Here is a 12,241-nt window from a genome sequence, read left to right as displayed (position 1 = left end):
CATACAAAAAAGTGTTCACGAACCTTCACCTAACAAAAAATTGGAAATTAAAATGTGCAAGAATATGAAACAAGAGAATACAAAGTTGAAGAAAGTAGTTATTGTGATGTTCTATCAGTTGTCATTTGCTGGCAACTATCAACAAATTGGAGACTTGCTGTTGGAAAATCTTCCAAAATGCAACTACTTCGTATTTCTTATCTATTTTACCGATGCCACCCATGCCAACAATATAGTTAGTAAAACATATTTTATTCGTCATCTAAAAAGAATCGCATGAGAAAAAAAAAAAGCAGAAACACACAAATGAGTTTAGGGTCATGAAGTCTATATCTATTTATTTAAATGTAAATGGGGCGTTAATTTAATGGTTTAAAAGGCGTTAATTTGGCTAAAACACTAAATTGGTGTAATGACATTAATAACGTTAAATGGCGTTAGTAGTTTAATTGGGTTTCATGATATTAATGGCGTTAAAGCAACTGATAGTTTAATGGGCTAATGATAAATGAGGTTATTGTAATGGGTTGTTTGGCTAAGGCTATGCACATCGATGACCCATTGAGGGGTCACACACTACCAACTAAAACTTAATTGCTTAAAATTCTAATATATTCCCTTGCATACATGTGCAAAACTCTTTCTTTCAAATTAAAATTCAACTATTTCAATCTGATTAGGGCTTTAAATCACTATAAACAGCGATTGACTAAGACTATATCTCAAATCATACGCCAAATCTCATTTTTGGTGTAGAAAACTTTTTCAATCATACTACAAACTCAAACTCATTTTTGCATTTTTCTACCAAACAATATTAAATATGGAGTTACTGCAAAAAAAATTATGAGACATTCAAAAAATAATGTAAAATTTGACGGTTAGAGTAAGAATGTTACTCTCTCCGTCCCGCATTAATTGTCACACTTGTGTTTCTGCAATCATTTTATAAAAATGATAATAAATAGTTAAAGTGAAAAAATATTAAGTAAGAGAGAGAATTAATGTAAATAAGACTCTTCTTTACCTTTCTCTCTCTTATTTTACTATTTCTCGACTTTAACTATTTATTATCATTTTTACAAAATGAATACAGAAATGCAAGTGTGACAGTTAATGCGGGACAGAGGGAGTACTTTTTAGTGAATCAAAAATAGTTTTGAATTTGGGGTAAATAGTTAGAGATAGACTTGAATTAGCCAACCCAAGTTTGACGCATGGTTGGAATGTTGACCTTAACTCACATGTATCCAAATACCCTAACTATTCACATTCAATCAATTTGTATATAACACGAAAATTTATCTATTTTTCTATCATTCAGTTACAGTTTTGGCAATCACAATACAAAAATGGTCTTATTAACACGGCACAGGTAGTCTCATCGTTGAGAGCCTGCATTTTCAGAAACAGATTCTGGGAGTAATGGTGAGGATCCATCACTACATTTACTGGGAGCAGGTGTATTTCTTCGTGACCGCGTCGTGGCTACAAGCAAACTCTCTTGTATCTTCTCATCGACATCTTCTCCATCTTTTTCCTCGTCTTCATTTTTAAACACAGGATGGATGTAGGCATTCTGGAGATAACTCTTCAGATCCAGGTTCGGCTCTATTGCACGTTCCAGCGTGTCTTTCATCATTGCCTCCTGGGAACCAAAACGAAATGTGACGATTTGAGGTTTAGATTCAGAAGGAATTACTGTGTTGGCAAAGAATTCAAAGGATAACATGAGAGGAGTTTGTAACAGCAACCTGCAAAGGATATCTAACAAAAGCAGGTTCGTAACGGCCTTTGCAGAACAAATGGAACCAAATGGTCAACACTACAAGAGCGATGAGGAATGGCGTGAACTGGGCATTCCCTTTGGTACTCATCAATCCTATTAGCATAATCTGTGAAAAGACCAATGAATAGATTATACGTGCGTGGACATCCGGCCAAAATGACGCAGCACTTTCGTATTTTTGGTTGTATACATTTATGATCTGCGAAGAAAGATGCTTACATCAGTTCAGTTCAGTTCAGTTCAGCTAAAACATGAAATAAAAGGAACGGGGTAAAGAAAAACAAACAAGAAAATTAGACAAGGATCAAGTAAAGATTTATAAACATACCTGATGGCGAAATACGACATAAGCCAAAACAAAGAAAACCAATATGAACGGAAGGAAAATAGGGGTGACCACAGCATAGACAAGGCCTAGAAGAAAATATAATTGTAGCCGTGGTTCGGCCATATGAAATTCGATGCTTCCTGGATCCATTGCCTCTTCTCTATCCTTTTCCGTCTTCACCAGGAAGAAATTTTTTAGGTGGAACAGTATCAGGGGTGTCAGTCTGAAGATTTCTCCGGCAACACCAGTCCATCCATCCACCATCACGTAAGTAATGAAAAATGTTGCTTTCATAGGGATCGCCACACCAATTATTCTAGTTATGCTGCAATTAGTTACCACAACTTAGTAATGGAGCACATTCATAGAATAGAAAAAAAATATCATTATTATAAGATACTCAGTTATTTGACTATTTGCAGATTTATTTGTTACAAATTACTACCACTATCAATCAAGCATTACAAACTTATAATTGGAAGTATGGAGACAACAAACAGAAAAAAGCTTTATCATTGAGTATTTGATAAGACAGACCCCTTATATATACTAAGAATGATCTCCCAATAAACTACGCCTGAAGAAATAATCACGAGTCATGGCAAATATATAAAAATTGTTGAAATGGGAACCAAAGTTTCACTAGCTCACATTTGAAGAAAACTGTGTATATATACTTGAGTAACTTACTCATTTGCTGACTGTCGAAGAAAACTATCAAGTTGTTCAAATGCAGTTCCAGCAATTACACTCACAAGGAAGACGTTGATAAAGTAGAAGATATAATATCGGAAAGCAGATATCCTCTCCATAGCTGATATTGACAACAAACCCTCCAATTTCGCAATCATAATCAGTATTGTTGGCAGAATAAGGAGGAAAATCTTTAAGGCAATACCAGGTAAAACTCCTTGTACTACAGACTTGATAAAGGGACTGCATGATTAAAAAATTCATTATGAATGATAGATGGTTAATAGACCATGAAAACTAAACGCTGTGGCGCACATTGATAGTTGCTGATAAATCATAAGGTTAAGATAACACTTATTCAAATGAACCTACCTACATGAACTACTTATGACTCCAGAGAAGCACATACAACATCAAGAAAAGGAAAATAAACAGGCGGAAGGGTAGCGAAAAATGTATACATAATGAAAGAAAGAAAGACAAAAATGTAAAAACTGGAAAATACATTCGCATAGAAACAAGTTTACCTGACTCTTAACAAAGAATTTATCATTAAACTTTAGAGTTCAATTTATTTATAAAAGAACAACTGTCGATATATAAGCTTCTCAGTGATATTCTAGCACATAGAAATCTAAGATCGACATCAGTAATGTCACCCTAAATTTGCGGTCATTACTAGATAACAGTAGAGAATTGAAGTAATTATATAGTACTAACAGTAGTAATTATACAGTAGATAACAGCAGAGAATTGAAGCTCCTCAAAACACCCCCTAATGTCATCCTAAACTTGCAATCGTCAAATACGTTGGAGTCTATAAGATGTCCAAAACAAGTTTAGCAAAACACCCCCTAAGTTGGCAAAGCCAAGTCATCTTTGACTTTAATTAGAAACGATGAAAAAAGAACTATCTGATTAAAACTGAATGCATGGCCAATTTTTGTACTCATCAGGATTCAGTACAAGTACAACTTCAGAAAATATAACTAAGTTGACAAGCCAAGTCATCTTTCAGAGCCCAGAGACAAAGGGCAGACTCTCTAATTTACCTTGAAGTGGAATTTGTAATTATACATAGCACATGAACAGACAGCTTTACACCATACAAGTTCCTAGTCCATGTTCTTTCACAGCTTTTTTTCATCACTTTTCAAAAACCATATAATACCATTTCCAGAAAAACCGACCATATACTGGGAAGGTTCCCAAAGTTATACAGGTATAACCAAAATCAACGGTGCAGTTATTGGGAACCTCACTTCTACACTGGATATTGGGAAAAAAGGTCTCTGGATAAACAGAGATCAAAATACATAAAAGGAAATGGAATGGTAAGAAAAAAAAGACAAGAATAATAGGGACAAATCAGTTATGTTGAAGTAGCATTCGACATAAATAAAGTTCACCATGGTCACAAGATAATTGGCATAAATACTTACACTTCAATTATTGGCTCGAGAAATGGTGCTCTTTTTTCAATACCCTCTATATTTGCTAGAGATTGCACAAAAGTCACAGGAATCACGAAGAAAAATGTGAGGAAGAAGAAAGCAACAGTGACGATAAGCTTCCTAATAGTCAATGAAACATAGGGGATAGCAAGATTATTCCAGTAGACATCACGTGGTTCCGAAGCCCAATCTGTTAACCACAGAGTTGGATTTCTAGATTGTTGTGTTTGAGCACAAACAGCAGCACCCCACCTAGTTTTAAAGGAAACAAATGCTGCTGGCATGATGCACTTAGGATCACTTTTAACCCGCTTCCGCTCTTCAGCTATCTGCATTTGTGTGTAATGTTTTAGTTATACAGAGATTATTAGTCCATCAATATCAATAAAGGAAGGTAACAGGCATCATAGTACATGCAGCAACGAAATAAGAAATTAAGCAAAATTACAAGCAAACCATCAGTGATTAAGGAACATGTAACCTAAACAGACAATCATCAAAATACAGATTAGCAAAGTCGCTTATAAAAAATTAACAGCACAAATAAGGCTTAGTTATATAAAAACAATGTATATATTTTAAAAGGTTAATGTTTTAATATTCTTATTAAGAATGTATGGAAAAAAAAGCATTCGAGACTTGAGACTAATAAAAACAAACACTAAACAGATTCCTTAATACGTTTCAATCGTAATATGAAGGCAAAGCAGGCTATGTTAACATTTCTAAATCGGAATCGGTATGAATAGTATTTAGCGTATCATTTCCGCTACCAAAAAAATGAGATCACAATCTTTTTTGCAAGTTAGAGTGACGACCATTTCCAAATTTTAAACAAAATAACATATAAAATTTTGGGTGTCTCCTTACTTCCTTAGTTAACCTGTCAATTTCAGCTATCTGGTGATCAATAGCATCCACTTTCTCTCCCCAAAGGCCAAGAAAGCCAGTCTGCAAGTTCAGAAAGAAGTTAACAGTATCATAAACAAATCTATAAATAATATGTACAAATTGCTAAGGAAATAGAACAGTTACTGTACATATAAAGTACCTTCGTCATTGGCCTTGATTGCTTTCTTTCAAATTTTAACTGGTAATAGTCAAGCCAATTTTTTTTACTTTTTTTCTCCTGTACCAGTTTCGCAAGCTTATTGGCATTGATTACAACCTGCAAAAATATCCTGATATAAGGAAAATATAAATGCATACAACATAGTAGCATATCCGAATTCCCGTCCAAATACATGCCAGATACGGCAAGAAACCAAGTAGCCCGACGAGGACACAATATTATGAGATGAACTTGTGCAAAAAATATTACTACATTAATTTATGTGGAGTATTGTTTAAGCACTTGTTAATAAATTGTAAAAGATGGATTTCATCTTCACTCATTAAGCTACCTAGTTGGAAAGAACAATTTTCACATAGGATGAACAAAAGTAATTGCAGTGAAAGAGTTTTTAGAACTTGGCACGAAGTCCAGAAATTGTCATAAAAGAGATTTCCATAGAAACACAGTGTATACATCAAACTCACAGAGACAATAAAAGTTATGTTTAGAGTTGAGATTCAAAACAAAATTGTTTCTGACTTTATGCTGATAGTAGTAAATATATAAGTATCAGTCCTTAATTTGTTGACATCAACAAAGATGCAGAAAGCAAAATTAAGTAACCTGATGAGTTAGATAATGATCTGGATGGTTGACCAAGAAAAAATGCTCCACCGCTTCACTAACTGATTCATCTTGATCTGGTGGCACATTTCTGACGAGAACCTGAGAAGATATAAGTAATCATCATCCCAGTGAATTAAAAAAACTGGTGACAGGAGAGTTGTCCATAGTGTCAATACAGGATATCCTTACACATGAATCTAAAAGAGTGAACTAATAAATACTAACGCTGTGAATGGAAAAAGGTGATACAAGCAAGGATTTATATGAAATTGGACTAAGCTTTCATGAAAATCACATTTGCACATATTTCTAACAAGTTTGTAAATTGTATAATTGATGGTACACGTTCAAAGTGAAACAGGAGAAAAAATACCTAAGTTTGACACATTTTATATTTGTCATTATTACAGGCCTATGCCTTATATAGTGCATATCATGTAGTACCACAAGAGTATTGTCCTTCAAAATAGCAACAATAAATCTCAGAAAATACAAGCCAAACTTTCCCTGATAATAATTATATGTCCCTTGCACCTAAAAACACTTTAATTTCAATCTAAACTCTGAATAAACAAATATCTAAAAGTTGCATCTTACAGTGAACTGATCAGGACGACGTTTTTTAGAAGCAAGAAAGTGTAAACGCATTTCCGCAACTTTTGCGTATTCATTCCGTAAACTATAGCAAGTCCAGAAAGTAAATGCATAGGCCATCACTATATGAGTCCAAAACCTGTAAATACCATACATTAGTCAGATGCCGAGCACAACCTTAAGAAAGTAAGAATCTGAGAAGTGCCTGACTGCTATATTACAGAGCTAAATAAAATTAAAACAATGAACACCATTCCATACTTTGGTCCAAAATTACTAACGTGGTGAATGGTAAAGACATCCATTTATAGATGGTTCATGGTTGCCAGTTCACCCTAAAGCTAGATATGAAAATCTTCAGAAACTCCACATATCGCTTAGGATAATTGATTGTTGGAATAATATGCTTACTCATTTAGCCCAAACATTGTGGTTTCAGTCCTTATGATGATTGTGATTTCAGTCCTTATATGAGAATTGTGATTTCAGTCCTTATATGAGGATTGTGATCCATATGAACATTGCAGAAAATGCAGCATTTCAATAGAACTAGAGAAGTATGTAGTTGACAGTCAACTAACCTTGGTGATCCATATGGAACATTTGAAATAGAAAGTTTGTCAATGTTACTGTACTCTAGCTTCTTACTTGCACCACCATTTTCCAAAGTGTTGTTTGTCCAGTTAATTGGCACGAGGATAGCCCAAGAAAGTAAAGCAATTGGGACAAATATCTTAAGACTGCGAAATCAATGTACATAATTAGCATGCAGAACAGAGATGGACCTCAAAGATTCATATCTTTTATAAATTAGTACTCCATAAAGATATTTATACTTCCTATCCCCACCTTTCGAGAATTTTTCAAAAGTACAAAAATAGTCAAAATTATCCTAGCGAGTTCACTTGCAATTTTACCACCAGAGAAAGCCTATGGCACTAGAAAAGTGTCATTTCACCACACCATACTCACTTAGATGAATCCCAAGTTCCCAGACATTGAAAATAAAGGACTATTTCATGCACCCGGAGGCTAGCTAAGATGATAGAGATGAAAACAAACAAGGGCCTGCGAGTCCATTGTCGCAAGTTGAAGAAATATTAGATAAGTAAACATACCCCAGCAAGTAAATCCGCAAATAGACAGCTGAATCCAGCCCTGCATGATCAATAAGTTGGAGTTCAGGCATTCTTAGAGCATCCGGCACCCAATTCAAAAACCTAATATATGATCTCCAGTCCAAATTTACGAATTTGGTGACAAATGAGCCTTGCCGTGAAGGACAGTTTCTCACACCCAAGAGATACCATTTGGGGAAATATACCCTGTCATTAATCGGCTGAAGGCGCAGAATAGCAAATGCAATTAGGAAAGCCACAGCAAAGAGAATGTTCAACCCAGCTGCAACTCCTATATCCCCAAACGTAGCCATCTTTCAACCTCTACACCACTATTCAACTTCCTGCTAAAACCAAGAAATTGTGAGTAGACGAGGCGGATAAAATCATAACTCATAAGTTACACGTTATGATTCAAGTAATGCACTCAATCTCGAAAATCCAGCATATTAATAAATAGAAGCTGTATTGAACAAACCAAGTCAAACACTTACAAGAATCAACCAACTCCGGTTTTCTTAACATTCCATAAAAACAGAAAATCATATAGAACTTAGTATTCGGTGGCATTTCAACCAGTTACCTGTCACTATCAGAAGCTAATTTTCTTCATAAACAAAAATCGGCACATTGAACCAACTTATGACATAATCAACACATCAGAAACAATCAAAAACTTGCTCAAAAAAGAGAAAGGGCAAGGAGAGAAACAATTATTTCCTAGAACTTCCCCAATCACTTTTTTCACTGCGCATCAACAAATAAACAATTTCGACCGATAGTAACAAATACTTTCCAACCAAATCGCCCAACAATGACTGCATGACATCTGAAAAATCACCAATTAACACATACCGATGGAAAAGTGATGCTGCGCTCCAATGAACTTGAAAATCCAAAATTCAAAAGCCTATTAATCACTTAAAACTGTAACAAAGGAAGAATAAATATGTGAGTTCCAGAGCTAAATCAAAATTGAAGTAACTCTCTGTCACATTAATCATCCTCAAACCACCAGCATGCACTTACAGTTATTGTTCATAAACCGAATGACACACAGAAAGAGAGAGAGAGAAAGCAGCAGCAAAACTGAGATTTTCTCGAATATTCTGAAGAAACAGATTTCGGCAACTTCTTTTTTCCTCAAAATTAAAGAACTTATTTTTAATGGCAGTGATTTGCTTCTTTTGTAGTGTTCTGCAACGATTAAGACTTTTGGAAAGGGAAGAGCATGTTCTCGCAGTCCAAATAAAATCATTATATTTATAAACAATTGTATTTATATATGTGGCACACGTACCCAATTTAATTATAGTCTACAATTAGTCGACTAATTATTACTCTTTTCGTTTTGAAAATAACGAAAGAAATCTCAAATTATGAAATACAATTCCACGGGAAAGAAATCTCAACCGGTAAATTAACAAAAATTCCTCATAATATGATTACTAGAAATATGATTGCTCATATTATTTATCCTATATTTATATCAAAAAAATATTAGGATTCTTAATCTACATTTATTACTACTATATTTTAATTAACTAATTGGTGAACAATTAAAGTACTTTTCAATTGAATTATTATTTGAAACTATAACAAAAATAATAATAGGACATGAATACATTTTGCTTGTTTTCATTATTTTGACTACTATTCGTAAAAAGAGTGAACTACACTAATAGTCTCTGATCTTGTCGAAAAATGCACCAATGACCGCTACAAAAAATTTATATCGTTTTTGCTACGATAAGACTAAAATAATCCTAGGCACCATTAGTGTAAATATTTATAATTTGAGAGCATTTTAGACCTTGCAACTTTCCCTTTAATTTTTGTAATTTTTTCTTCCTATCGCCATTTTCTTTTAGAAACTCAATTATACTTTCATTAAATAATATTTAATGCTTTATAATTTCAAAATTTTAAATAAGAAATAAAATATTTTAATTATGCTTTAATTATTTTTAAAATTAAATATTAGTATTTATTATACAGCTCAATCTCTATGTTTGCGAAGAAAAAATTAACTCTAATAATAATATTTTTTAATAAAAATATTAAAGTGAATTACAGAAAATTCTTTGTGAAATTTATTTTTACTTAAATTTTTTAAATTTGAGAAAGAAAAAATATTATAGTGAATTATAGTAATTTTTTAATGTTATTATACTTAAGTAAAAAATAAATATTTTAATTACATTAGTTAAAATAAAGTATAGTGAAAAATATTTTTAAGTATAATAATTAAAATTTAAGTGAACTATATCTAACATATATTAAAGCGAACTATTGCAAGTAACATTTTTTTACCAAAAATATTAAAGTAAACTATAGTAATTTTTTCATTATAAAGCTTAATCTACGTTATTCAAGTAATTATTTAAAATATTTAGGTGAAATAATTCAAAAGAAATGTTTTATCTTGTAAAGATATAAAATGGACTAATATCAGAAATGTAAATATTTTCTATCCGAAAATGTGTTTTTATGTATGTCAAAAAAAATTGCATGACTGAAGAGATACCAAAATTATAATTTCTAAATACCAAAAATGCCCTCCATGGCATATAGGAGATTTTTCCAAATGTTGAGGGGTATAAAAGACCTACAGGTACAAAAAAATGTAATTTTTAAGGACTAAAAAGGATATAAAGAATTTTAGGGAGCATTTATGCATTTTTCGACAAGATCATGGACTATTAGTGTAGTTCACTCTTCTAAAAATAACTCACACATAAAATAAAGTTGGCACCCGATAACATATTATAGGGCCCACGTGAAAGCACAAATAACAGCTACTTTTTTAATATTCTGCCACCCATAGGATTCGTGGCTAAAGCACTTATTCGCTGTATATCATCGTAACACAAAGTATTACTCATCTTGAAATAAAGTTTATTCCTTTTCGTTTTTCACAAAACCGGTTTCATTTTGTTTTAATCTTGGCAAATTAAATTCATCCTTGGTATCTTGTACGAATTTCAACAATAAAAAACTTACTGTATTATTTAAAAACATAAAAATAAAAATGCAATTATTTAAGTTGGAAAATTTTTAAAAATAGTTTAAGAAAGAAAGGCTTTCTAAGTTTAGAATAATTTATCTTAGCTTTTTTATCACTTTTATTTATGTCTCATAGTTTTAGTTGAGACACTATAAGGCCAACCGCAACGCGTCTCGCGGGTGGCTCGTATCTCGGCGAGACGCGTTGCAGCGCCCCGTCTCGTCCCGGTCTCGCCGAGATGCCCGTTCCACCGAGACACCTCGTGGGCTGTCTCACCACGCGCTCCGGCGCCATGCGTGACGCCCACTCGCCGGCCCGCGAGTGGGCTTCGTCGCGCTGACGCAATATATCATTTTTTTAAAAAAAATTGAATTTAATTAAAAATAAATAAATAAATAATTGAAAACGGTAATATTACCGTTTTTCGACCATTTTCCTTTTTTTATTTTTTATTTTTTTTACTCTATAAATATTCATATTTCATCCTCATTTCACAAACAAATACACATCAAATCCTCCAAATCATCTCCATTTCCTCTCCAATTTTCATCTAACCTCTCGTCACAAAATGTCCCGCGACGGAAACTCTGGCGGTGGCGGCTCCGGCGGGTTTGACATCAACGCGTTTAGCGACCGGGGGGCATGTACAACGTGTTGGGTGGTTCCGGTTCCGGTTCGTCTACGTCGGGCACCCAGGGCTCGTCGACGCCGGGGGTACCAACCACCCCATTTTGATGTGGATGCATACGTTCGTCCCTCCGCACCGAGGTGTTCGCAGGGATTATCCCAAATTCGAGAGGATTATCCGGATGAACCCCATCCGGAAGGAGGACGAGGTGGTGGAAGCTCCAGGGCATTCGACGCCGTGGAGGAAGAGGCGGAGGCAGCTGAGGAGGATGAGGATGTAGGCCGGCATCCGTACAGCAGCAAGGACACGATGGCGGTGTACAATGCCTGGATCAGCGTCTCGTACGATCCCATCGTCGGGAATCAACAATCCCGGAAGTGCTTCTGGGAAAAGGTCACCGAGGCCTACAACGAGATCAAGCCAAGAGGGTCCCGCCGCCGCACATTGAAGATGCTCTGCGCTCACTTTGACCGAGTCTACAGGGAGGTCAAAAAAATTTGCGGCATCTACAAGAACGAAGCGGCTCATTACCAAAGCGGAGCCACGAGAGCCGACATTCTGAGATCGGCTTTGCGAGTCTACTTCGACCACACCGGCAAAGAATTCAGACATGTCGATGTCTGGGAGGCCGTCAAAGACGAGGAAAGGTGGGCCGGCGGTGTGCGGTCCAGCTCGGGCTCGACCTCAAAGCGCACGAAGCACACGACGGGTGGCCAATACTCGTCTAGTGGGGGCGATTCGGGCAGCGCCGCACAAGAGGCTGCTCGCATGAGGTTGAGGGCACGGCAGACGATGCCGGGGGGTCCTCCTGTGTGCGTCGTTGGCCGCAAGGGACCAAGGCGGCGAAGGCGGCTAGAGGGAGGAGGGGCCGAGGCGAATCAAGCCAGGCGGGCTCGGGCTCGCGATCGAACACCCTATTGTCCATGTACTTGACCGCCACGATGGCGGA

At 35.4% G+C, this 12,241-nt stretch overlaps 1 protein-coding gene across 2 annotated transcripts; it reads right to left on the bottom strand.

Moving 5' to 3' along the window:
* Positions 1 to 1,247: 1,247 nt before the first annotated feature.
* Positions 1,248 to 8,891, bottom strand: LOC121787323 (calcium permeable stress-gated cation channel 1-like). 2 transcript variants are annotated; one of them, XM_042186021.1, is made up of 13 exons: positions 8,687 to 8,891; positions 8,513 to 8,584; positions 7,658 to 8,001; positions 7,121 to 7,279; positions 6,543 to 6,678; positions 5,943 to 6,044; positions 5,316 to 5,432; positions 5,135 to 5,215; positions 4,253 to 4,593; positions 2,808 to 3,053; positions 2,118 to 2,442; positions 1,755 to 1,988; positions 1,248 to 1,648 (listed from the first exon to the last, which is right to left on the bottom strand). In XM_042186021.1, the coding sequence occupies exons 3-13, from the start codon at positions 7,969 to 7,971 to the stop codon at positions 1,382 to 1,384; spliced, it is 2,322 nt and encodes a 773-aa protein (XP_042041955.1). In that variant the 5' UTR covers positions 7,972 to 8,001; positions 8,513 to 8,584; positions 8,687 to 8,891; the 3' UTR covers positions 1,248 to 1,381. The 2 variants fall into 2 exon arrangements, with proteins under 2 accessions (XP_042041955.1, XP_042041956.1); XM_042186022.1 differs by having other exon boundaries at positions 4,517 to 4,593.
* Positions 8,892 to 12,241: the final 3,350 nt, after the last annotated feature.

This window comes from Salvia splendens, chromosome 22, assembly GCF_004379255.2.
Source record: "Salvia splendens isolate huo1 chromosome 22, SspV2, whole genome shotgun sequence".
NCBI classification, from domain to species: domain Eukaryota; kingdom Viridiplantae; phylum Streptophyta; class Magnoliopsida; order Lamiales; family Lamiaceae; genus Salvia; species Salvia splendens.
The sequence above is the reverse complement of the archived record's forward strand: the minus strand, read 5'-3'. Positions and strand labels throughout refer to the sequence as shown.

Excerpts from the sequence above, each read along its gene's own strand:
- LOC121787323 (XM_042186021.1), bottom strand. The coding sequence starts at position 7,971 with ATGGCTACGTTTGGGGATATAGGAGTTGCAGCTGGGTTGAACATTCTC. Across the intron at positions 5,216-5,315 it reads AATCAAGGCCAATGACGAAG|ACTGGCTTTCTTGGCCTTTG; the intron begins GTACTTTATATG and ends CTGAACTTGCAG. Across the intron at positions 4,594-5,134 it reads TTGACAGGTTAACTAAGGAA|ATAGCTGAAGAGCGGAAGCG; the intron begins GTAAGGAGACAC and ends ACACAAATGCAG.